Raw genomic sequence first — 27751 nt, 5'->3', positions numbered from 1 at the left:
ATGTCCTTTGCGACAATCCACTTGCTAGCAATAATTGATTTCAGTGTTTCCTTATATGAACCCAGTTCATTCTCATCAATGGAGATGCATACATGGGAGTTATGATTGGTCCATAACTTCTTTAATGGTTTCAACAGACAGATCTCAAAGGCACCCTAGTCGCGATGCACACAATACAATAGAGCATCTCCCAGAAGCTCACATATAGACACAATTGTGCAATCAAGGACATCAAAATGTCTGGTAGGGCACTATTCCTTCTCTTGCAACACTATGTTGCTACAGAGTACAGGACATCATTTTTTGCTGACGTATCCCATGACCCTGAGAGAATTGTCCCAAACAATTCACCCATGTACTTGCATCCCTTGTCAGTTCTAAGAATCATAATTTTCCTCCCTGACTGATTATCAACCTCTAGCTTAAATCCACTGAAGTAGTATGTAGCCTCTGATTCAAGCGAAATAAAGCATTCATTGATGTTGCAGGTATTGATACTGGGATTTGTCATAAGGCCTCCATCCAACAAAACAAAAAGTACAGATAGCTTCTAAAGGTTACTACCATCTATATACCTTGGAAAATGTGTTTTCTAGTGGATACTACCATTAGACAAGGTTTTGGAATGGGGAGGTTCAATTTTGTTAACAATCAGCCTATTAAAAAAAGTCATTGAAACAAGTAATCAACCATGCAATTTCTCAAAACTGATTGTCCTGTAGATGTGGATCTAGACGCTAAAAAGTGGTCTGCTCGGTCCAGGAGTGTATAGTATATAATAGAGCAATATGGTCGAATCTAGAACATACGATGACCCAAATGATCCTATATGCACCGCACCCTTAGTGATGTTCCCCATCCATTGCTCACGCCTCCCACTGGAACAAGGGAAGCTAAATGAATTGGTCTTGATACCATGCTACAATACATTTAAAATGATCATCTTGCACCCCGTGCATACACTAGCATAGATATTGAAGTAGATGGTTCATGGCGCCTTCAACTCAGTGCGTACACGAGTGAAGTGGCGAATCTATCCTGCGACGGTTGTAGGTCAAGGTTGACTTCACACATAGGAGCGCTATGCTTGCCTCTCCTCCATTCGCTACCAGCACCTCAACCTCCATATCCTCTTTTCTCATGGGAATACTGCCACTAGGTTAGCCGTTGGGTTCGCCTCTGCCCTTGGGCCCACCCACCTTGGCAAGTAAGCTTGTGTTATTATCAATTGCAGAGCGGCCTCATGCCTCTAACTCCAGATGTAGAGATGAGCGATGCTCGAAAACAGCATCATCATCTCCACCTGGTTCCTAAGATTGAGGGAATGACTAGTGTACAAGCACCATATGTGCCTGTATCATCAATATCTCCATCTAGTTCCAACAATGCATGCATCACTCATGTCACAGATCACTGTGATTTGTTTCTTCAAATGCTCCATCATGGAGACAGCTTGCAGCACATCAAATGCTCATATGAGTGTATGCAATATGGTGGCTGAGGTGCGAGCAAACTAAAGGTGGAGGCTAGCCTTACATGCCTAATTATTAGAAAACTTTTAGGCTGACGTTTTTGGTCAATTGTGCATGCCACTTAACATAAAGAAGTGTGCACAATGATCATAACTGATCCATGTCCAACAAGTCTCCATCTAGTGACAAGCCTAGATTGTGAACCCTTACCTCAAGGGGGTCCATGCTGATGATTAGATTTTCCAATACTCCTCTCTCATTAAGCAAGTACTGGAAAAAACAGATATATCGAAGAAAAAAAAGTTCCAACCATCTTAACATTTCCTTGCTAAGGATTTGGGCAATCCAAACATGGAAATACCCTAGCAGTCTATGTCCATGAATGTAGAAAACAAAACAACAGTGAATAAATAACTTGGTTAGACTGTTTGTTAAGACACAGTTGCCCATTCACAAAATGTATCATTGTTTCTAACACTTCCTTGAGTCTTCAAGAATCAAAAGGTCATACTTCCAAAATAACTCGAAGCGAAAATTTTGTGTAGCTAGAGAGGGCCTAGGGCAAGTAATTAGCATTAGATCTGATTTGGAGAGTAAGGCTCATAATCCTCGTCATCAAGGAAGTGGCCGCATCCCAGATGCGAAATCCCACATCAAAATGGCAGATGATTGTAGTCTATGGTCTAACATGACCTGCAATCAGATTGCCTTGGCCCGACCGGTAGTGAAGGGCCAACATAATTAACAAATGGGGCTCCAAATATGATTTTAGGGCGAAAATAGGGTTTTATAAGCGCAGTCAGCAGACCAAACCTGCTGGATGCATCTGTCTTTCCATGCTGCCTCAAAAACATTTACGGTTTGCCAAAAACAGACATTTGGACGCAATGTTTTGCCTCTCTTTAAGTTTGTAGGCTGCATTGTAACAATGTGTAGCCGCGGGCAAGGCAATACAGAGTCGAGGCCGCACCAAAAAAATGCAGCCGCAACTGACCTCAAAAGTGTTGTATCACGTGAACAGGGAGAGGTCGTACAGTCATCTAGTGCAGCTGCTGTCTCACATAACAAGAGTGCGGCCTCATGGGAAATGGGGGAGGCCCCACGGCGTAATGGTGTGGCTGCGACCACAACTAAAATGTACAACTACAGACATGTTCATAGTGCAGTTTCTGTGCAGTCCAATTTTGAGGCTACATGACACTTTGTAATGCCATGAACGCACAGTTTAATGTGCGGCCTTGGGTGTGTCCTCACACGTTTGCCAAACCATGCATGTGCTGTTACACGTGCTTATCACACATGTGCAGACACTGTGCATAACACAACCGTGGCCGGCATTTGTGTGGGGCAGTCCCTTATTTTTTATTTTTTGCATGTGGGCCTTGCATCCAGTCCATGTAGCTGGCCATGCACCCACAGGTCAATTTGATCAATGTTGTGGTTTGGCGGGACCACGTGACCTCATGTGGGGCCCATGTGCCTCCGTCGTGCTTGCACAGGTGGCCTCATGGCCTATGGGTTCACATCACTGTGCGTGCACCTCGATGGTCCACCGCATAACCACCACGTGGGACCATCGTAGGTTCACCACTTCTCAAGTGTCGTGGAGGTGCACGACGCCCACATGGGCTGCTTGTCCATGCACTACTGCGGCGTGGTCCCTTGTAGTGCTGCTCCTCTGTGAACTGTCGAGGGACCAGGGCGTCCAGTTTGCACCCAGCGCATGTTTGGCATGCCCATGCATCCTGCGATCGAGCCTTTCACGCTTGTGCATGCTCGGCAAGGCCCCGAATCAAATCAGACACCTATAGGGGTGTATGAGCATCCCAAAAATCTAGAAAAGAAAAAAAAAAAAGGAAAAAGATTTAGAAAAAACTTTTTTATATGTTTTTGCGCATTAAAACGAAGGCGGGTTTCCACTATATTGACTTTGATACTAATGTTGGAATCTGGCTGGAATCCCAAATGCAGTGGAAACACCAAAAACACACGAATTGGATAGAAGTAACATTCCTTTTCCAGATCCAATTCTTCTTGTGCAATTGATGCATTCCTCTTGTGTTTCTATGCGCATCTCCTCTAGTTCGAGAGTTTGATGCCCGCATCCCTCGGCCGACTACCAATTACTAGAACCATCAGTGTCGTATACACAACGCATATCTCTTGAGCCTTTGATGGAAGGCCCGAGAACTCTTGGATCAACTATGGGTTTTCTTCTAGGGCTTTTAGAGAGAGAAAACTAGGAGAGAGATGGAAGCTCTTGGTTTTAGAGGGAGATACCCGTTTGGAGAGATGGGTACATCCCCATGTGAAATCTCTTCTTTTTTTCTCGTTGACAATTTTATATGGAAAAGTATCCCATGAGGGAATCTTATCCAAAAAGGGACTTATCTTACCTCTTTTGAATAATGCTTCCTCAAGTCAACCTTATTCCCATTTAGAAATCCCATATCACTTGGAATTCTCATATCCCTTCTTCTCTCCACCACCAACAAGTCCGGAATTCCATGGACATCCTCTTCTCTATTAGCCACTAAGAATGCTGAAAATATCATGGACATCCTTGCACCCACAAAGGGGTAGGATTTCAAATCCAACACCTACAATCCCTGGTGCCGATCATCTTTACCTGATCATCAGCTATGCTGTTGGCCTCTGTCTAGGGATGTTGAAGAAGTCACAAATAGGCCTGCAAATGTAAAAAATGTGGTCAAACAAATGCTCAAGTGCCAGGGGTGTTTTGCCGGACTTTGAGGCCCGCAAAATGATATTTTTGGAGTCTAAGTTAGTCACTAGAGAGTTGCCTCATGGCGGATTAAATTGTCTGAGTTCTTCGAGGATTGCAATGTTCTTTGCCACTGATGAGTCAACAACGCTGATAAATTCTGATTTCCTTGAAGCCTGCTGGACCAAGGTTGCTGACAGAGCATCCATCAATATTAACTTTGATGCATAGTTGTTGGAAACACCTGAGAATTGTGGAGTCGCATCTGGCTAGAATATTCTTGTTTTTGGAATCAACGTCCACATGAGGGGAATTGTGGGAAACGAGATTCCTACTTTATAGGAATTGAGATTCAACTTAAATAGAATCCAGATTCCGACCTCTTTAGAATTGAGTTTCTGACCTATTTAAAATTGACCCATTTGGAATCAAGATTCTTTTATATATGGAGTCGAGATTCCAACATCTTTAGAATTGAGTTTTTGACATATTTTAATCGATATTCATACCAGTTTGGAATCGAGATTCATATCAGTTTGGAATCAAGTTTCAACCCATTTGGCAATCAAGATTTGTAACTCTATGGGTCGAGTTTCAACCCTCTTAGAGTCAAGATTCCTTGATCAACGACATCTTGTGCCTTAACAAGATAGAACCTCGTCATGCGATTGAGATCAGAGTTCTCTAAGACCTGAAGAATAGATTTGAAGTCAATGTATTGACTATTGAGCCTCAGACACAATATCAGAAGTATGGTCAATTAATAGGCACACATAGTCAACTAGGGAAATGTTTGCAGTAAATACAAATGTTAATCTTGTGTATTTAAATGTGATTTTGATTTCATTATTATAGTTCATAATAGGATTTTGTCTGTTCCATGATGTTTTATGTGTTATAGTCCTATTTGAATGTAAAACTCTTTACCGATTGTATTTTTAAAAAAGGCAGCCAATTCTAACATTTTAGAAACATTATCTGAGAGTCCTAGCACTATTCGAAATGTGATCTGAATCGAACCAAAATCTCTATTATTCGGAGCACATATGAACAATGGGACACAATCGTCTCCACTCTCTTGCCAAATAACTCAAATCGAGATTCATAAACATTTGACCATCCATAAGTCACATATTTGTGCACCTAGAACATTAGTATTTGATTTTATGGTATTTCTTTTCCAAAAAAATCAGATCGAGATTCAAAGAGGGTTGAAGCGAGATTCAATGTTTGATTAATTCGTGGTTTCTTGCATCTATGAACTGCAGTTCTTGATGTTTAGGAATTTGGATTTGAAAATTACCAAATTGGATATCATTATATGTGGAATCCAGATTCAACCAGTGTACATTCAACAATTGTGGAATCGAGAATCTATAACTATTAGAACCGAGATTCTATAAGTGTTTGAATCGAGATTCCTGAATTCATGGAAATGGATTCCGATAAGATTCCTTGTTGGAATTGAGGAACCGAGATTCCGAATTGGAATCACGACCTTGGGTGAGAAATTCCAGTAACTATTGTTTGATGCACCCTTGGTCTTGGGCTCCAAAGCGAGGGGTCCTGGAATTGGATGTGATCTAGCTGATAGGGAATTGCACCCTAGATTGCTCTCTGGTTGCTCATGATGCCAGTTGTGCATATGCTTTGACTGCTTGGATATGCTTTGCCCAAAAAACGACGATTGAGCGGACATGCCTTTAGTGCTTGGATAGAGGCCTTCTTTCCTATGATGATAAGATTTTTCCTCTCATGCCAGATGATCCAAAGGGTGGAGGCTGTCAAAGCGTACCCCAATTTTATTCCCAAAGATTTGAGCAGGCCCAATCACAGGGGGCCTTCCACTGCACAGTGAAGAAAGAGATGATTCATTTGGTCTTCTCAAAGGTCTTATGCAAAGCGCATTTGTTGGGTAGCAGGATCCTTCTTCTTTGGAGCTGGTCCAGTGTGAGGACATTTTTGGAGAGGAGAATCCAGATGAAAGCCTGGATTCTGGCAGATCGGCTTTAATGAGGCTTTTTTTGTGATTGAATGATTGAGAATATGATGTGGTAGAGCTTGTTAAGAGGAAATAGAAAATCAGCCAGAGGTGGTTGGGGACCAACGAGCTTATCGACACCGGATTGTAAAATCTATGTAGAGTGCAGCAAATATATGATGGCCATGAAGCCAGAGTGCTCTTGGTTACGAAGAGCATTCTGAACTTGGGGTAAGAGCATTCTGAACTTGTGTTCCAGACTTTGTTTTCCTCTAAACCTCGATTGACTGGGTGACTGTATCCTCTGTCTGAGTGTCCAGGAGAAATAATTTGGGCCATGGCTCTTGTAACATAAACTTCCCAGTCCAAAGGTCTTCCCAATTTCACTTTATCTCCACTTCTGACCTGAAGTGGACCCTCTACTAAAATTGTTTGTAGCTTGTAACGAGTGATTGCCATGCACCCCAGGATCTGCCACTAGTTGGGTAGCAAAGCAACACCACCATTTTCTTCGAAGTGGAAGATTACAAAACCTGAGACTCTGAATTTCCAAGCCTCACTGTGATTTTGGTTGGTATAAGTCGTCCCGGGCGACACGGTGAAACTTGTGTGGACTGCCTGCTGTGGACCATACGAAGTTCCTCATCAGCTTATCTACGAAGGTATGTGAAATAAAGACATCTGGTATACTGGGACGTTCGATAGGGTCTCCTTGATGAGGATGATGCATCCTCCCAATAAAGAAATCTTCCTTTCCTTGCTGCTAGTCTCTGGTCAAGTTTTCTACAATGGCATTCGACAGTTGCTTCCACTGTTTGTTAATAAATAGGGGTAGGCCCAGGTATTTGGATGGCAAGTATCCAACCCCGCAAACCAGTCTTTTAGCCCATTCAAGTTGTTTGGTTTATCATTGCTACCCCATTATCTTGGATATGGCCATGTTGAAAAGTCATACCTGTGAAGATTTCGAACCACCTTATGGCCAATCATAAGTTTTAACTTGTTGGGGGGTTTGTGTGGAAGAAGAACAGAGTATGATCAGCGAGTAGGTGGGAAATCTCTGGTCTAGGTTACATGGCTTGAAACCATTAGACAGCACCTAATGAAGCACCATAACAAGAGATTGACTGAACACTTTGGCAACAAAGGTGAAGAGAAAGGGAGACAAATGATCTCCCTGCCTCAGCCCCCAGGAAGATGTGAAATGGCCTTTAATAATGCCATTAATAAGGAAAGAGATATGGGAGCATGAGGTGCAATCCTTGATCCACATCCTCCACTTCTTGCAGAAACCCTCTCTCTAGAGAACCTCATCTAATTGGGTCTGGTCGACCTGGTCATAGGTCTTTTCCCAGACTATTGATCTAAACTGACTACCCTGGGAGACTTAGCAAGGTTCCTCAAGTGAATTTATTCACGTGGATTTTTGGTGTTGTTCTTGTTCAGGTGTTTATGGTCGAATCTATTCTTATCTCTCTAATCTCATTTCTTCACGAAATGTCGCCGCTCCATAAAACCTATTTTGAAATATTAAACTCACGTGAATAGTAAGATATCTGGGCAAGGTGTGATAAGCCCTGAGGTGAGTCAGCATGCTGAAGTTTTAAGCTCTGGTTCTTTATGTGTTTGAGTTTTATGTCGAAAAGTGCAAAATTTTATTAAAGGTACCATTGTGTAGTTGTTGAAGTACTTTAGGAAGCAGGCTTGGGCTTGATTGGTTTCTTGTTGATTGCAACATTACTTCCCAAGTTCAATTCCTGTGGGTCTCCTTCTGAGTTGTTTATCCATTTGGACGGACCAATTTTTGGGAACTAGGCTGCTTCTCTCCTCTGCCAATTTAGGTTGAAAAAGGTCCCTGCATGGTCCGCTGCTTTATTCATGGGTGGCGAACTTTTGTGACCCTGCTTGTCATAAAAAAGCTGCCAAAACATCTGTGACCCCGAAAAGGTAAAGAGTTTTCTACCATTTATAAGTAACTCTCTTGTGAGATTTGTTTTGTTGTCAAAATGAGGCCTTGTTTTACATATTTGCCTGTCATTTTTAATTTCTCGACTTGATGCAGCTTTTTGCGGCTTGTGGCTTTTTTTAGTTTTTGAGTTTGAATTTTGCATATGTTTCGATGGTGGATACCTGATTAGTAATTTTTAATGATATCTTGCATCAGATATCTTGAGCTTGCGATTTTGCGTTGCTGGCATTTTCTTCAAGACAGTTCTTTGGATGCTCTAGAACGCTTGACTATGATGATCAGGGGTTTGGCAGATCCATTGGCATCTGCATATTGCCGTTTGTATATGACCCACTGTGCTCAGGAACTCCTTGCGTCTGACTCTGGTATCACACAATTTTCTTTCCATTTGATTACAAATAAACAATATCTAAAATGGGTTATGCATTGCCCAATATTGTTGTACTTTTGTTTGGATATTATAAAAAGGTTCATGATTTCTGTATATTTCATAGAGGACGTGGGCAGTCATGCATGTCATATCATTTTTATATTTCGAGACATGTAGTCTTTTTTTTTTTTTCATTTTTTTTTACCAATCTTATATGCTACAGTGTTATGGAATCATGCTCATATTAAATTGTGAGGTAAAAAGGTCCTACAATATTCTGTGCGTATAACTTATTAAAGGCGCATTTGAATGTTGACAAAAACACAACATCTATGCCTCCATCATGTGCTGCCTTCTCCTTTCCTCTTTTGCTTCTCTCATTCTCTTGCTCTAACATTCTATCTAAGCCAAGATTGCTCATTACAAGGACATAACATAATATCAAGAGTGACATTGGGTATCAATGACCTCTAGTTCAAGATGAGAGACTTGTTTCACATGACATTTCTAAATCACAAGTTCACCTGATGGCTGTTTTCTTTCTTGAAAAAGGGAATGATAAATAACTTGTTATGATGGCACATCCTTTTGTTCATAAGGTGAATCCACTTTGGATTGTTTAGTTGATTTTGCTGCACGAGTCTCCGTTGGGCCAGTCTGGCTGAATGGCACCAGGGTCAAGAGTCCACAAATGATTATTTGAATTCCTCAAATGATTCCTTTTTTTGTTGTTTTGTTCTTTTTTTGTGTTTTTTGAGAGTTGATTCCTCAATGATTTTGTGGCAATGTTCACTGCCATACCCGTCCATCAGGTTATATACATGCATATGATACAGAGAGGAAACGTGGTTAGATATATAGATATGTATGCAAGATAGGGATATGTAACTGTTTGTAGACTTTTGCTTTGCTTTATTGTCTTTACTTTGATAGTTTGGATAATTGTATTTCTTATTACTTGTCATATGTTGTCTGAGTTTGTTTTCATCCACTTATTCAATGCATCTCTGGAGAAACTATTTCCTGCCATCTTGTCATTTGAGGTGAAACTTGCTTTGTTGACTGCCTATCTTTGACATGTTTATTTCTTGGATTGGCAGGATTTCTCATTACTTCTGTTAACGATATAACGACCACCTTGTCAAAGATTGTTTATGGAACTGTAACTACAAATGCAAAGTCCTTGGAGGATCGGAAGTTGCTTCTCTCATTGCTAGAACCATCTGTTGAGTGGATTACTAAATGCCTATTTAAGTACAGGTCACAGGTTGGTATGATTCTTCTTAATTGTTGTTTGGAGGTTTGACCCTCTTTAGCTACGTATGCATTAGTGTTTAATATTTATTGCAATGTTATGATAGTAGGAACATTTATATTATTATGTGAACTTTCTATTTGTCTACCATGCTGTTTGGCTACCATTCTGTTCATACAAAATTACTGATTGAAAGATGATAGTTATCAATATTCAGTAATTAAAAGTTGAAATTGCAAGAGGTTTATAGAAAACAAAAATAGGATGCACGAACTAGTAAATGCCACTGTAGAGTCTATTATAGTCTCAATGCATACAATCCAAAGAGGATAATTATGGCATGCACACTGAAGTTATCATTCCATTTGAAAAGGATTAATTGGGCTTTGTATTTGCTTGTCGTTAACAACTTTAATATCCATGGCTTCTAAATTTAATTTTCTAGACATGCTAACTCTTCCATGCCATACAGCATGTGCAATGGTTTGTATTGATGCATTTGTTTCAGACTTAACATACATCACTGGATCGTTCATCATGCATGAAATTGTGCAGAAGCTTATGTTTATTACCTAAAAGTGAGATATCATGTCCGACATATATATTCATGAAAGGTAAAAGTAACATATCTCTATTTCCCAAAATATTGTGTTACTGTGCCCAAACATGATGTTGATTTTCATGAATAACTCTTTCTCCTAATCCTTAATGGCATAAAAGAACAATCTTTTCTTCCTCTTTTGCTGAGGATGAGTTTATACTGTCTTTATGTGATGCATTCTTTTCAGTAACATTTGCTCCTAATGTAATATTTATGAGAATTGAGGGAATTAATTTCTACATATATTTTGGTACTGCCAATACCATACTGGCCCGGCCAGTCTGATCAGGTTTGACTGGAATCCACCCATAAGCTGGACCAGCCCCATTCTCAAGCAAGGAAGCCCTCAAATCTGCCTGGAGTTGGCCTTTTAATGGTCTGGCCAAGTCCATTGGTCAGACATCATCCTGACCAGACTGGAAAAAATTGTTCGCTTAAACAATTTATTTGGTCTGGATATTAAAATTTGAGATCAAGTAGGGTTCTGTACTGATTGAATTAAGTACGGTTATGTACTGATCGAATTATTAAATATGGATATGATACTTTGATATTATGCACTTGACTGTTGTATGATTAGAGATGTATCAGGCAAATTCATTGAAACTCAAAGAAAGGAAACAATATTTTGATCATTGCTTCTGGTAAATGTGAATAATTCCAAGTTACAAAATTATTCTGCAAAACCATATAATAGTCAAATACACTCTTTCTGCCATAATTATAATCTTGGGACAACAAATTTTTTTTTTTGGGTAATTCAGGACAACCTTTGTTGTATCATATGGTTATTATTATTATTTTTATTGCCTTTATGGCTATGTGACCAGTAGGTTTGACTTTCCTTGTTCGTTCTAGTTTTCCTCATCTTGTGAAGCAATAGACTGCTCTATCTATTTCTGAATTTGCATTTGGTATGTAGTACTATTAAGGTCAAATGAGTTTTTTTATTTATTTTTGGGTAAGTCAGTGGGAGAGAAGGTCCCTACCCGTTTTTTCATTAATAAAAAAGCAGAGAAAAACAATTAAGATACAACCCTATGGTAGGGCACTTGCGGAAGATAGGCTGTGATGAACGTTGATGCCTGATAAAATCCCATGCCCTTTTAATAGAGAGTGATCCATCAGCAGAATGAATCCAGACTAGTGAATCCTTCTTGGGCTGTAGAGGGAGATTATAATTGTCAACCTCTCTCCATATATTCCTCAAAGAATCATATGCAGGATGCGGCAGAACCCAAGCTCTAGGAACTCCTCTGATAAAGTCTGAGACCCTCTTCCCTACAGTAGCCCTCAAATATTCCTGAGTGTTATCATCATGGGGATCTGAAAGTGGATGACTTGATAACCATGGGTCCATCCAGAAATCCACCATCTGACCATTACCAATATTCCACTGTACATTGCCTTTTAAATGAAATAAGCCAGGTAAAATCCCCTTCCATGCATTGGAACATCCTCTTCTGCCTTCAGCCTCCCAAATAGAGGAATTTCTAAAATATTGATGTTTGAAGAATCGTGCCAACAACGAGGATGGATTTTCCAAAATCCTCAGTGCTAACTTCATCATTCCTGCGATATTGAAATCCGCCATATCTCTTACCCCAAGACCTCCTTCAGCCATAGGGAGGCACACCGTTTTCCATTTTATAAGATGAACACCTTTTTTTCCTGATTCCCGGCCCATAAGAAGTTTCTCTGTAGTCTCTCTATCATATTACATGTTTTCTTCAGAAGAATGAAGGATAATAACCAGAAAACCGATGACACACCCAGTACAGACTTAAGCAACTGAAGTTGACTGGCATATGAGAGGCACAAAGGCTGCTAAGGCCCTATCTTACCGAACACCTTACCCACCAGACTATGACAATAATTGTGCCTCAGATGTCCACGAAATAATGGTAGGCCCAAATAACGGACAGGAAGAGACCCTTCAACAAATTTTAACTCCCTCAGAATTCTCCCCCGTCCTCCCCGTGGTGCACCAAAGAAAAAGACCTTGCTTTTAGATGAGTTTATAATCTGACTAGTACTCCTCTCAAACTTATGAATAAGTTCTCGCATAGCTGTGGCAGTAGAGATGGATGCCTCACAGAAAATAAGCACATCATCAACATAAAAGAGATGAGAGACCCCATAGTCACACCCTGATGGAAACACCCTAGGAACCACGCCTTGCAACATAGTACAATCAAGCTGTCTGCTAAAAAGATCCATGACCAGCAAAAAAAGATAAGGAGATAAAGGATCCCCTTGCCTCAAACCTCTTTTACCTTTAAACAAACCCTTGGGTGAGCCATTCCTCAAGATTGAGAAAGAAGTAGTGGAAATACACAAGTGAACCCAAGAAACAAATAACTCAGGAAAAGCCAAAGCATGCATCCTTCCCACTATTAAATCCCAGGATACTCTGTCATATGCACTGCTCAAATCAATTTGCAAACACATTTTAGGCCAATCTGAGTTCTTATGGCAAAGAGACATAAGTTCGTTTGCCATGATAATATTATCAGTGATAAGCCTACCTTTAAAAAATCAGCCTGCCTAGGGTCAATAAAATCAGCAAGAACTACTCGTAGGCGATTAGAAATTATTTTGCAGCAATAAAATGCACTAGTTTTGTACTGAACATTTTGTATGTCTAACTCAAGGTCAAATGAGTTAGACATACAAAATGTTCAGTACAAAACTAGTGCATTTTATTTCGTCCAAACGGCTTGTGTGAAATAAATATATTTTGGTCTAACTTTGAGTCATTGAAAGTCCTTTGGCTATTTCAAGCTTTGCATTTGGTATTTGAAGCATTTTAGGTTAAATGTGTTTGGCTTTCCAAAATCTGTTTCATAATACTCGTATGTCCATGATCAAAACGCCCAGAAGATAAACATCCTTGTTAGCCTGTGCTGTATAAACATAAGGGGTCTAATTGCATTCATCTGAATGTGTCTTATCCAAATTAAAGTTCTGTTGATGTTAGTAAAGTTCAATTAAGCCTAAGTAGCGGTGCTTTACTGGTCTCCATTTTTGTCTATCATAATCCTCGAGACAACTTTTGTGGTGCTTGATTGGCTCTATGGTGTTATGTTTGCATTGTGGTTATGTTGCTTGGATATTTATTTAACCCTGGGATTATTGTTTTGACCTAATTGCCATATTTTACCCATTCAATTGATAAGTTTCCTGGTGCTATACTCGTTTTAAGTATTTTTGTTTCTCTGCTCTGTATTGTATAAGAGTGAGCTCTTTGTTCTAACTGGCTGATATTTGCACCATTTTGATACCTATATATAGTTGAAATGTGGTGATATCCTGGTGGATATTGCTTCTGTGAGGAATAACACTAAGCTGGCTGTGAAGTGCTTTGAGGTTTCGGTCATCCTTCATAATCTCCTAAGGGAACTTTCTACTGAAATTGTTGGTGCCAATGCTCTAGGGATCATAGACATGATTGAGAAAGCCAAGGATATTTCCCTGGATCAGGTAGGATAAGAATGGGCCGATGGCTACTTTTTTCCTTCGTTTTAAGTACATGCAATCCATACTTAAACGAGTCGTGGTTGTTTAGGTTTCTTGAATCTTTCTCAAATCTATTGGTTTTGGAGGAATACACATTAATTTATCATAGGGCAGTATTTGAATTACAGGTTGCTTGGATATAAGCTCTGTGAAAGCAGCCCACCTTTGGATACGCGTGATGCCATATTGAACAAGGTTTTTCATGTATGTTACTTGATCTTTACGTAATTGTCCATATGCCTATCCCTTTTGAATGTAATTTTTTTTTTTATTTTTTCCTTGCTCAGTTGCTGTGTGGTATCTATCTGGATTCATTATTTATGTAAAAACTTCTATTTGGAAATGAGGAAAGGTTCTCTTAGATGCTTTGGGAATATGAAGGTGATGCTGGAGAAATTTGAAGAACAACAAAAGGAACACGATTTGAAGAACAACAAACGGAACACGATTTTTTAGCCAAACACATGGAAAATTTGGAAAAACCCTACGTTTTCCTATCCACTCAAGCTAGGGCTCAAAAGCTTGGAGCTCTTTACGTAATTCTTTTTTGAAAACGAAATCACGTGGATTGATCTCTCTATTCCGCACACATCTCTTAAACAATAATATTTAATGTTCAAGGACATTAAACGTACATGTAATAATTAAAATGACCCAAAAGTTCTAACTTAAACTCAAAATTTGCAATGATAATTTTACTCCTGTGAATGGTACCTGTGAATAGTAAATAAAAATATAAAAAAACCCTAGAATCCCTAGAAAAACTAAGAAACCCTAAATAATACACCTTGAAACTAAAATAAAAATATACATTCTTTGAAATTAAATAAATATAAGAATAAAAATAATTTTTCCCTCCATCATCTCCCATGGTTGGAGAAAATTTGTCCTCGAGTTCTGAATTGTGCTAAGATAAAATTTACGTTGGTTTGACAACCTTCCTCAACTCGAATATTGTAAACACAACTTGGGACTTGTGGGTTATTGCATAATGAAAACATAATGATTGTACATTGAATTTAGGTCTTTGTAGTCAGTTAATATATCCATAAACACCTTTGACAAATCCTCGAGAAAAGGGTCATTGTATATCAATAGAGTCTGTTCAACCACATGAACTTTGTTGAGATTGCATCTATTCGACTATAGAATCGCAGCCCTAGAGCATAGCATGGGTGCATCATCGAGATGAACACTGGATTCGATGATTGAACCATCAACTTCACCTATTGATTCTCCTTGGAGTCCTCCATCGTTTCTTCGTCCAAGATCGGTTTAACCACAAAATCTTAATCATCATCGTAGATTGGATCTCCTACAAGATCTTGTTCTTTATCCAAGTATATATAAAAAATTGGTGGCAAATTCCAATCTACTGAAAGATGTGGCTATGAAACAATATAAAAAAAAGGAAGAAAGGTGTGGCTATATGGAACTCAAGGTATTAAGTTCAAAATTTTCTTTTATTTTTATGCCGAATATCTGAAATCCACTTACATAGGTCGCAATATGTTTCTACGAAATTAAAATAATTCCCTAGATACAACCTATGATCTTTATTTTCGTTGCCAAGAGAAATAGAAACTATCTAAGAGCTTTAAACTAACTTCCACCATAATTTTTAGCATAAAATAAGTTCCTGAAAATTCACAAAAAATAGGAATAATACTGAAAATTAATTATAACTACTGAGAGATGTCTGGAGTTACGCTACCATGACTTAGTACACCCCACACCCGATTCCTTCACTAATGACGCACTTTTACTCCTTAACGTGCTACTGGAAATTCTGAGGTAGGGAAGCTTTGTAGGCAATGCTTTTTTTCTAGGGTATTTAGAGAACTCAAAATCAACTAGGGTGTATATAAACATTACGGGAATAAATTAGGGTCGAATCTGTGAGTTGATCTCTCTCGAAGCTGAGCTTTTGTCTTTTTTCTTCAAAATACAACAAACCTTAGTTCTAAGGTTTTACACAGTAGAACCTCCTCTCTTTTATTCAATGGAAGCTACTCAAATAAAAAAGCAAGGGAGAGAAGGAGAAAGAGTAGAGTGACCCTCTCTAAGGCAAAAGAGAGGTCATGTGGTTTTAATTTGAGGAAGAGAAAGAGTGAGAGAAATATGGCATGGGAGAGAGAGGACTTGGGGCATGAGAGAGAGGGATCTAGTTATGGTAGAAAGAAATATCTTGTTATGAGAGAGACGGGGTTCAAATAGGTTTAAATAGAAACAAGATCTATCTCTTATTTTGAATAGGATTCGAATCTAAGTATTTCTTATCCAATTTCCAACTTGACCTTTAGGATAATTAGGATATCTGTGGGGTGAGAGATTTAATCAGAGCCATCCATCGCAAAAATTAGTCGTCATGAGTTTGGGTAGAAAGATAGGAACCTTAGCCCCTTAGATTTTGACCTAAATCCAACTCTAATTTAAACATATTTAGATCTCCCATAGTCAAGAAAGATTTGAATTTTAAAACTCCCATACGATAAGGAAACCAAATCTAATTTAAAGTCAATAATATATCCCTTAATATTTGAACCAAATATTAAGAAAGTGGGGTATGCCCCCCCATTGTCCTAATTAAGTGGCATGGCAAAATAAATAAAAATTATTAAGAAAATGGGGTGTGCCCCTTTTCTCCCTAGAAAAGTGGCGTGGCCCTTCTTCAAGATATGAAAGTGGCGTGCCACCCTAGGAGCTCAAGTATGCCCCACATGGGTGGCACACACTTGATGAAAATTAAGCAGAAAAATATTTTAAAATCATGAAAAATATTTAAAATTCATAGAAACATTTCTAATATCAAAATAAAATATACTAGGAGTAGACTGGTACCAATGAGTCAAAATAAGTGACACTAAGGGCACTCCACTTGCCTCAGAAACCATGGTCCAATACTGTTTTCTTGTCCAACCCAACAAAGACCCATGACCCACAGTCTTAAAGCAAGGGCTCATGATTAGCTTGTCAAAGTTAGATAATAAATAGTGGGACTATGATCTTGGAATGTGGATTTCAGTTCTCCCTTTTAAGAGCAAGTCTAGCACTTGTCACCACAGTGCAAAGTGGGTTCTCTCTATGTACATGTACACGTGTTCCTTTATAGGGGCTGCTTCGCAGTAATACGGCTGTCATGCATACTTCCTGTACAGAAGTTTGTTGAGGCTTTGACCCTTGCTCTCACAGGCCTACAACTGTACACAGGAGAACACACAGTTCTCCTGGCCTAAACAACATCCTTGGGCATCTCTCCGACCTCAACAAGGGATGACCTACTGTACACCCTTCTCAGTTGCGCCCACTGTTTCAAAAAGCGGACCGCCCAGCGCCTGGGCAGCCACCTACGTGGATATCCCCGGGCGCTCGCCTGAACTCGTCTAGGCGGCCGCCTAGGGCCTGCACCCCACCCAGGGGCGGAAATACGGCTCCTTGAGAGTGTTTTTGGGTCATTTTTTTTAATACTATAAGGGGAAAATATTGGGTTTTAGGTTCATTTGAAGCCTAAAACCCATTAGAGGCTATTTTAGAGGAGAAAACCCAAAAAAAAAATTCTATTGGGCTGCCTAGGTTCTGGGCGCCCGTCTAGGCGCTGGGCGGCCTGAACTCCCCCAACCGTCTAGGTGCAGCTTAGCGCTTTTTGAAACATTGGTTGCGCCACATGCTTAGGGGTAAGGGTTTTGGACATGACTAGCGCCATGGATCGCCTAACCTTTAGTCAGTCAATACACACACTCCCACTGAAGTGTATATTTTATTATAAAATCTCATATTTACAATCTCTTTAAGCCTTTTAAAGCCACAAAACCCAACATCTATAACTTGCTGATTTTTTATACAACTTATGTTAAAATCAAGAATGGCTTCCTTAAACTAAAGAACCCTAGAGTGATGTTTGCCACATTTAGGTCTTCTATCCCTTTCCTCTTCACTCAACTCTTCATGTGCAGCATGAAAGTGAGAAGGGTTGTACTCAACATCTTCGCCAGAAAGATCACCGTCTTGCCCATGAATGATGCATGCAAACTAATGCGTTAGCTGCTAAATTTGCCTTTTAAGTCCCTCAATTTCATCATCTTTTAAATCACGAAGTGAATCTACAAAAGTTTGCTTTCCAAGTCCCTTCTTGTAGCGCCATAAATTAGCCAAAATCACAAACCTTAGGCAAATAATTAACAAAAACTTCGTTGAAATCAGCAAGATCTATGTTGAATTTGGCAAAACTTAGCCCAAATCAGCAAACCTTAGAGTTGGGTATAGCTGCCTGACCTTGTTGTTGAAGAATCCTTGAGCTATGTTATTAAATTGTTGCAGGAGAAATTTGAAGGACAACAAAAGATCATACTTTTTTGGAGAAACCCTATGGTTTCCTCTCCACCCAAGCTATGGTTCAAAAGCTTGGAGCTTTCACTTTATTTTTTCTAAAAGCAAAGTCATGTTTGGAATGAGCCTTCTAGACCCCATGCACCACTTAAATAATAATATTTAATGTTTAAGGACCTTAAGTGTCCATACACTAATTAAAATTACCCAAAAAGTCCTAACTTAAAACATAGAATTTGTAATGACAATTTTACCCTTGTGAACAGTAAGCCCATGAACAATACTTTGGAATAATACCAGTGAATAGTGAATTGAAAGTTATAAAAAAAAAAATCCTAAAGCTGACATAAAATTAAAATTAAGAATAATTTTGCGCTGCATGATATGGAAAGTACAAAGTATAAGGAAACAAGCATTAAGGAGTTCTAAAAAATATCGAAGAATAAGTTTACTCCCAATGTTCAGTAAGAAGTTTTAAACTCATTTCTTTCTTTGCTTATCAGGCTTTTGTTGGGTTACAATGCCATATTATCAACTAAAGGAAGAATAATGCAAAGGTTATCCCCAAATAGTAGGACTGCAAGAGTGATATCCCTATGTTTTTAACTCCTCAAAAGAGTAAAACATGCCCCCCTGTGTGATTTGTTGATCTGTTTGTTGTCCTCGAAAACTATTGAAGCTAACCATGGAGGAAAGTTGTGCCTGGGGTCTTATCATTCCCATGATACTATAGTACATGCATCAGTACATAGCCACTTCTTGAGAGAAGTGGCTATGTGGAATTCAATGAAATCAAATAAAAAATGTTCTCTTTTATTTTATTAATAAATCTGAATTTCACTTGTACGTGCCACAACACATTAGTGTAAACAAGAAATAAAACCCTAAATGCAACCTAAGACATAAACTTCTATTGACAATTTGAATAGATGCAAGCCAAGGATAAAAAAACAAATTTCCATTAACCATTTTAATACGAAGAATGTTCCTGGAAATTCAAATGAATAAGCAAATAATGATTAAGCAAAAAGCAAACAATTGAGAAGACTTACTTGAATTTATCTAGGGTCATCCCTATAGGACTTAGTATACCCCTCCCCTATTTCTTGACCAATGACACGCTTTGGTTCTATTGGGCTTGCAGAATTTTTTTCATCCGGGACGCTTCCTTAGGCACTAGCTTACAAAGCTAGGGTTTTAGAGACTATAACACAATTAGGGTTTCTAGACCCCTTTAAAAACCCATTCGGTGTGCCACTATGTGGTACCTCCCCTTAAAACTAACTAGGGTTGGGCATGCCACCTCCACCTTATGGGGTGGCGTGCCATACATAGAGAGGAGAGATCAAGAGAGATGAGATGAGAGAGAGGGATGTGGAGGGGGAAGAGAGTCGAGAGAGATAGAGGCTATGGAATTGTGTAGAAAACCAAACTAGGATAAGACCAATCTATAAGAACCTTTTAGAACTTCCTTTGTCTCCCTTTAAGTTATACGAAGTATACACTATCATTTTAGAACTCCCACAAAATAAGGATACACTATCATTTTAAAAATATTTCTTTGACTTAAGATTTTTAATAAAAAATAATAACTAAAACAAGAGGAAGGGGGGTGGGCCATCCCCTATGGGTGATATTTGGGCCCCATGTGCTTCACACCCCAACCATGTGGTGTGGCACACATGTGGGACTGGATCCAAGGGCCCTATGTAAGCGCGTCCACACCATCACAATTTGTAAAATCCCCTTTTAAGGGTTTGAATTGTTGAAATTAATTATAAAAATTCTGAAAAAAAATCTAAAAGTCCATAGAAACATTTCTTACACTAAAAAAAAATTTTACACTAAAAATAAAATTTTTAGAAATGGATTGGTACCAATGGGTCAAGATAAGTGACTCTCAGGCACTCCACCTGACCTAATCACCATGAGTTTTTGACTATCTTCTCAACCGACTCAATGAGACCTATAACCCACTATGTCATGCAAGGAATTATTATTGGTACATCAAAGCCAGCCAATAAATAGTGGAACTATGGTCCCAAAATGTAGATTACAGGTTCCCCTCAAAGTGAGAGTCAGATGCATATAACACTATAGTGCTAGAGGGACTCTTCTATACACATGTACATGTATCCATTTTCAGGATTGCTTCCCGATAAAGCGGTTATCATGTGCACATGCTATGTAGAAGTTTGTTGAGGATTAAGCCCTCACTCTTACAGGTTACAAACTGGAGACCACACAGCTATCCTGACCTATAAACCATCTATGGGACCGTGACCCTTTGTAAACTTTTTTCAGTAGTGCCACATACCTAGGGGTAAGGGTTTGGACAATGACCAGTGCCATAGACTGCTTAACCCTATATCAATCAATCAACACACATATTCCCACTAAAGTGTATAACTCACTATAAGTTATATTACATGCTCTCACAGTCTTTAAAGGCCACAAATTCAAACATTTATTTGGGTTAGAAAAGACCATAACTTCAATTAATATTTTAAGGATGGATTTGGGTTTTTTAACCATGTAAAAATTTGTGTAGCTATTAAACCAAAATGAATAAATTGACACTTAATTTTTTTGTAAATTTTTTGCTATCATACCAAATGTCTTCTACTTTATCATGATTGCATTCATGAGCACAAAACCTACAACAGAGCATGCGCACGACCTGCTTGTAGAAAGACCATATATGGAGAGCTTGTGGCTCTGCTTTAGAGCTGGGACTTGCTTTATTTTTTCAGTAGGGTGCAGCTTTTGGTTTTTAATGGGCTTATGTGGTGAAACTTAAGTGGAAAGGGTCCTTGGGTAGGATTGTGCCATAGGGATATTCTGAGGAGAGAATGATTACAGTGAGATCATCATTTCTACAGCTAAGATCGCACAGTTCGCTTGGTGATTATGATGTTAACAATTAGTTAGTGGCCTCCTCTTAAATGGATATGAAGAATTCCTTTCTTCATGGTGAATTGGTTTGATTAGATAAATATTAGTCCTCTTCGATAGATGATTAGATGGAGTCCCTCATATGTTGTTGTCTCCGTAGCACGCTATGGTCTTATGTGAGCACTTGATACATGGTTTCAGTGATGCTCAGCCACTCTAAACTCGTGGCTTTCGACAAAGTGTTTTTGGTTAATATTGTCATTCATACAGAAGATATTGATTTTATTATTCTGCTAGCATTATGTGGATACATTTTTATTTAGTGGGATGATTTAAACAGCAAAACTCATCTTAATCACCAACTGAAATCCATGTCTCGTATGAAATATTTTGTCTCATGCAGTATTTATTGAGATTATATCATATTTGTAGATCACTTCTTTAGGCAGTGCAAGTACACTGCATATATTATTTTAGAGCATGTCTTTTGGATCTTGCAAAAGGTTCTCCAACTGCACCCCATTGTCTGGTAGTTGGGGAGATCCATGAACGATGCAATGTGTTATTGGTTGGTAAATGGCAGTTTGTTTATCTATTTGCTAAATGCCTCGACATGGTTAACGATATTCTGTAGGTCAGTCTATGCATGAGAGTCTTGGGGTACCACAGGCGTGGGTTATTTATTGAAGAATCTGTATACTAAACCTTGTTTCTTGAGGAAGGCTGCAATTCGCTATTGCAGTTGCTACGAAAACCTGTGTTTCCTTAATTCTTGATCAAAAGTACTCTAGAAGATCACCTACTCAAGAATGAGTGGTCTGTCTGAACTTGTTCTTTGTGCTGAATTGGAGCCAAATGAGGTGTCAGGGTAATAGTTGGCTGCATACACACTACTTTATGAGTTCAGTAATGGGTTGGCACCTTCCTCACCATTTTATGGTGACAGTGTTTGCTCATATGGGCTTGTAGGTAACAATGTTCGTCATACTTGGAGAAAACGAATGAGACAGGATTTCTCAATTCTAATCAAATACGGTTATAATTCTGGGCTTCCTCCTAGTTTACTCAGACTAGCTTATGTATGGATTCTCGGGAAGATAGGATCTGGGTGGCCCCCCAGGTTGCCACCTTTTTTCGTTGGTAATCTTATTTGTTGCGTTATCTATTCCACACTCAAGCACTGAAGTTTGTAACTTCTTTTGTATTGTGACCATCAAATTGAGTGGGAGTGTCCATTATCTATGTAATTTATTTTATTGCGACCTTATACTTTTTTCCATTATGCATCATGCGAGAAGATGTTTGCAATTATATGTAATCCGCATTTTTGGTTATGAAATTTTCTCAGGGCATTCTTGTTATTTTGGCAAACAAACTTTTAATTTTCCGTAAGGGATGTAGTAGTCATCAATACGAACAATTCCTTTTCCTGCTGGTTTTATTTGACATGAAAAATATTATATATTGATGTTTTGGTTAATGTTATAGTTGCACCACTGGGGCGTATGTAATCGCCATAAGCATTTGCATTTGTCTATTCTATAGTTTGGTAGAAATCCAGAATATTGAGTCTTTTCTTGCTTCTTATTCCTTGCTTCTCTCTTTGGTTTATTTCCAAGGCTTGTTACTATTGTTGTCAAATGCTAAACTTTTGCAAATTTTCGAAGTTGGAAGTTACCATACTTTTTTCATTATGTTTTTATAGGTTATTGATCAATTTAGTTGCCAAATGGAGTATTTGATGGTGCTGGATGTTTACTTGGATTTTATCCTTCAGCATAATATGGTAAGCCCACAATACTATCTATTTGTTCTATTTTTTTTCTCATTGACAAATATTGTTTATGTGATGTATTATAAATTATGGAAAAGCAATTCTCATATGCAAATAGTGGAAAAGAATGCAAATCAATTACTTCCCTATTATTGTTTGTTCAATGCAGATTGAGAAACATATAAACAAACAATAACGAAACTATACAAATTTTACTAGTTTGAAAATTCTGGTATAAATTTTATCAGGTTTTACTTTAGTTGATTTTTGTATGGCCAATTGTAAATTTTCTAAATTTCTCCTTTTACTAGTTCCTACTCCTTTACTAGTTCTAGGGGCTGTTTGGGTACCTGAAAATCTATTACAGGGAAACATATTACAAGGAAATATAAGATTTACCATGTTTGGGTACACTTCAACACCATGTTTGGATACACTTCAACCGTAAGAAAATGGAAATAAATTACACAAGATTTTCGCAAAATATGTGAAATCTATTACGTGCAGAATGGTTGTGAAATCCATTACGCTCTTAACGGGTAGTCTAACTACGCGCGTCTCTTACCCAAAAAAAATCCTCTATCTCCCGCCATTCTCCCTCTCTCTTGTGCCCATCCATTCCCCCACCATTCTCCCTCTCTTCTATGCCCATCCATTCCCCCACCATTCTCCCTCTCTCCTATGCCCATCCATTCCCCCACCATTCTCCCTCTCTCCTATGCCCATCCATTCCCCTGCCATTCTCCCTCTCTCCTACACATATCCATTTCTACTTTCTCTCTCTAAACTCCATTTATAAGTGTTTGTGCACATCCATTTCTTCCATTTCTGCACTATCTTGCGCATATCCATTTCTACATCCCTCTATCCTCAATTTGGGTTGCAGCCCTCATCTGAAACCATTCGCTCTCATAGAAAAACAAAAATAATAAAAATAATAATTGGTAATCAATGAAAAATTACACAACGCAATCATAATAAAAAATTTCACACAACATGATCCTCATAAGATATTAGTAAAAGCTCAATTGAAATAAGATACCTCTTTAGTCTCCTCCAATACCTCAAAATTTTCTACTGCAATTACCAAACCTTCTACTTTACTAATCAAACTTGTTCCCATTTTTTAACTTGTACCATAAAGATTTTGAATTTGGTATCATAAATTTATTGTTTATTTGAAATTATATAGAGAGACATTTGAAAGATTTCTATAAAAAATAAATATAAATAAAGCTTATCACAATAAAATCATGTTATTCCAATCATATTATTCCAATCACTTATCTTGTTGAAACCAAAGTCTAATCATGTTAGAAGACATGTGATTCCATGCAAGTGTTAAATGCATGCAAAATAAGTAGGAAATGGTGTCATGATGGCTTTAGAATGGTACAAGTTATTATTAGAAAATCTTTTTGGAATGGTGATGATGTTGTTATTAGAAAATCTTTTTGGAATGGTGTGATAATGACTTTAATTCTGCATTTCAGTGGAATTTTGTGACAAAAAAGAAATAAATGATAGTTTATAGGCAAGTGCTGGTAAAATACAATTCCCATATTTCTTCCAGACATAGCCAAACAGTAGTAATGTATTTCCCAAGTTGCATATAAATACTACCCAAACAGTAAGAATCCATTTGTAGGTAATGTATTACGCCAGAAATATTTCACAGACAATATGTTTCCAAGCATCCAAACGACCCCATAAACAAACAATGATGAAACTAAACAAATTTTACTAGTTTGAAAAATCTTGTATAAATTATCAGGTTTTACTTTAGTTGATTTTTGTATGGCCAATTGTAAATTTTCTAAATTTCTCCTTTGCTAGTTCCTACTCCTTTACTCGTTCCTGCATTCAAACGATATGATTTCCCTTATTTCTTTATCATAGCTGGTAGTGTGGATGGTCCCACCCAACCTCTTTTCTAATTTCTATTTGTCTCTCCCACTCTCTTTCTTTCCAATAGGGGTGTAAACTGGCGGTAACTTTTTTTTGCCCTATATAGTCTTGGTACTAGTTCTATGTAGGACAGGTTCTCTCTCTCCCTCCCTCCCTCCCTCCCTCTTGTCTTCTGTTCTTAATAACATTCGTCTCAGAAAGATAGGAAATTTTCTTAGTTTACAAGAGGCATTCTTGGATTTTATTTTCTTTCTTGGGTGTAGATTGAAGATTATTCTACCATTTTATATCCTATTCCTTGAGCTAAGGAGTGAATTTGGGGCATAAGCCGCTCCATGCTTTCGTTGCGAGTTGTTTATGATTTTGTTAATGGTGTTGCTTAACATTATTAGATAGATGATATGTTAACTACTTCACTTGGTAATTGTGCGAGGGTTAACCTCAATCTGGCTTAGGGCACTTACTCATTAATTGTTTGATTTGCGATGTAGGTTCGATTTTCTCGCTGTGACAATTTTTGATCTATTGGAGACCTATGATTTGGTGATTTGAAATTTTTGTATTCATTCATTATTTGAATGATAAGTAACTACTAGTGAAGGAGATGTACAATTTAAATGATGGAAGATCCGATATTTGAAGATAGTATCTAGAATAACTGAAAAAATGGAAATGAGACTGGATATAGAATGATGGTTATGACTAAATCCAAAACATTCTAGACTGAAAGATTCATTAGTTTCCGACCTTGGGGAATTGTTTGTGAACTTGATTCATTCGTCGACAATGTCTGATATTTGGATTAAGCACGAGTTCTGTAACAAGGTATGACAACTATAGATCTACACCATATTGTGTAAATTTTTTGTCCTTGCTTGTCTTGGCCCAAGAACTAGAAAGAATAAGAATTCTAGAATAAGGGTCCCTCTGTTTTGAATGAGAGGGAACAAAAATATTGTTCCTAGATATCTCAATTGGTCAAATTCGGACTAATTGTATTCCTATTTATTGCTTTCAATAAATGTCCCAAAAAACCACTAAAGCAAATAACATAAGAAACAAAAGATATCATAAATAACATCATAGTTTAATATAATAGCATTGCAGGCATTACAAAAGAGCAAATTTCTTTATTCTCAAAGGAGGTTATCTTTACCCTTTGATATTTATTTGGACTCGGGCATAGTTGGCAATGAAACTCTCGTTTCATGAGATTTCTTATGAAGAGGTGGTAAGGGTTGCAAATCCCCTTAAATCAGATAGAAGGCGTTATGAAGGATTGTTAGTAAAAATTCATGGCGGAGTTTGTTGGAGGAATATCCTTCTTGTGTATGGTTACATACAATGAAAATACGGAGCAACTAGAGAAAAGGAGCTGCAAAAGTGCCAAAAGAATATTGAAAGGAGCGAGAAAGAAGCATTATTGAAAGTGATTCTTCTCATGTCTTATTTGACACGAAGTGGAATTTAATATCATCACATCATTGACAAATATTTCCAATAGAATTTATGTCCAACGTGTCCCATTATCATTAGAGAATTTATTAACCAATTAAGTGATCGATCATAATAAAATTAAAGGGGGGAAAGTGCCCTTCTTGCTTTTGGTTTAAGTGTTTTGATGCTCGCAATATTAGCTATTGGTTTCCTTATATTTATAAAATTTAGGAATAAAAAAATAAAGCTAGGTTCCCCTAAAACCTGCTTCTGTGTTTTTTTTTTTCAAGATTATGTCGTGAGAGAATGTAAATATAATAAATTATAGTGTCTTGTGCACTTCAATGGAGTATACCATGGTTGACTACTTCATTGGAGTATACTATTGTTGACTAACCTAGGGTTGGGCGGTCTATGGCCCATGTCATGTCTAAAACCCTTCTATTTTGGGCATAGGCATCACGATTGAGGGTTTATAAGAGTTCATCCCTTGTTGATGTAATAGAGATGCCCAAGGACATTGTTTGTAGGCTAGGATAGCTTCGTGATCTCCTATGTGCATATGTAAGCTTTAAGAGTGGCAGCTAAATCCTCAACAACATGGCATATGTACATATAACAACTGCATTTTTGGGAAGTAAACGTATATAGGGATACATTTACATGTGCATTGAGAGAGCTGACCTTACACTATAGTGATATATGCATCTGACTTGCTTTTAGGGGGAACCTGTAATCCACATAGTGGGACAATGGTTCCACTGTTTATTGGCTCACTTGGACGGGCCAATTATGAGCCCCTGCAAATGACTGTGGGTCATGGGTCTCGTTGGGTTGGTTTGAGAAGATAGTTGTGGATTATGAATCCTAGCACGGGTGGACTGTGTTGACAATCATTTATTTTTGACCTATTGGTACCTATCTAATTTTAGAGGTATTTTTGTGTTTTTACATTTTCTATACCTTAAAAATATTATTTTTCAGAATTAATAGGGGCCTTATTTTTATGTGGGATCCACGTGGGGGGGGGGGGGGGCAAGGGCCTAGCTCCCACACATGGGTAGGCCACATATGGTGGGAAGTGTGGTCCACAAGGGCCACACTTCCCCCACACAATGTGGGACGCCCCTAATTAAATACTGTTTTATTATTTGAGGAGTCTTATGTGGATTAGGATTCCTACTTGGACTACGACTCTTAGTTTGATAAGAACTTGTACTAAAATATTATTTGAGTCTTGATTGTAGGAGTCTTTTTTGGATTAGAATTCCTACCTGGACTAGTACTCCTTGTTTGATCAAAAGTCATAATAGAATTTTCTTTGTTTAAAGATCCTGATTGTATTAGAAGTCCTATTTGAATTAGGATTCCTACTTGTTTTATCCTACTTTGATCAAAATTCAAATTAGAATAGAAGGATATCTTATCTAGAAGTGGATGAAGGATCAAAAGATTCATAATCCTACTTTCATCTATTTCCTAAATCTCGTAAACTTCTGAGTTATTCCTCTTTCCTATA

At 38.1% G+C, this 27751-nt stretch overlaps 1 protein-coding gene across 28 annotated transcripts in view; it reads left to right on the top strand.

Annotated features, from left to right (window-relative positions):
* Positions 1-27751, top strand: part of LOC18437299 (uncharacterized) — a 122302-nt gene that overhangs the window by 25586 nt on the left and 68965 nt on the right. For 22 of the 28 annotated variants that reach the window (XR_016050989.1, XR_016050988.1, XR_016050987.1 and 19 more), the window contains 5 exons: positions 8343-8512; positions 9618-9784; positions 13668-13856; positions 14007-14096; positions 22819-22899. Coding sequence is in view for 21 of the 28 variants with exons in the window: in XM_020669112.2 (XP_020524771.1) it covers positions 8343-8512; positions 9618-9784; positions 13668-13856; positions 14007-14096; positions 22819-22899 (697 nt within the window). In the remaining 7 variants the exon portion in view is untranslated. The remainder of the gene's footprint in view (positions 1-8342; positions 8513-9617; positions 9785-13667; positions 13857-14006; positions 14097-22818; positions 22900-27751) is intronic. The other 6 variants (XM_088860378.1, XM_088860375.1, XM_088860379.1 and 3 more) reach the window with 1 other exon arrangement.

Source organism: Amborella trichopoda, chromosome 3, assembly GCF_054954075.1.
Source record: "Amborella trichopoda isolate Santa Cruz 75 chromosome 3, AtrichopodaSantaCruz75HAP2 v2.0, whole genome shotgun sequence".
Lineage (NCBI taxonomy): Eukaryota > Viridiplantae > Streptophyta > Magnoliopsida > Amborellales > Amborellaceae > Amborella > Amborella trichopoda.
The sequence above is the reverse complement of the archived record's forward strand: the minus strand, read 5'-3'. Positions and strand labels throughout refer to the sequence as shown.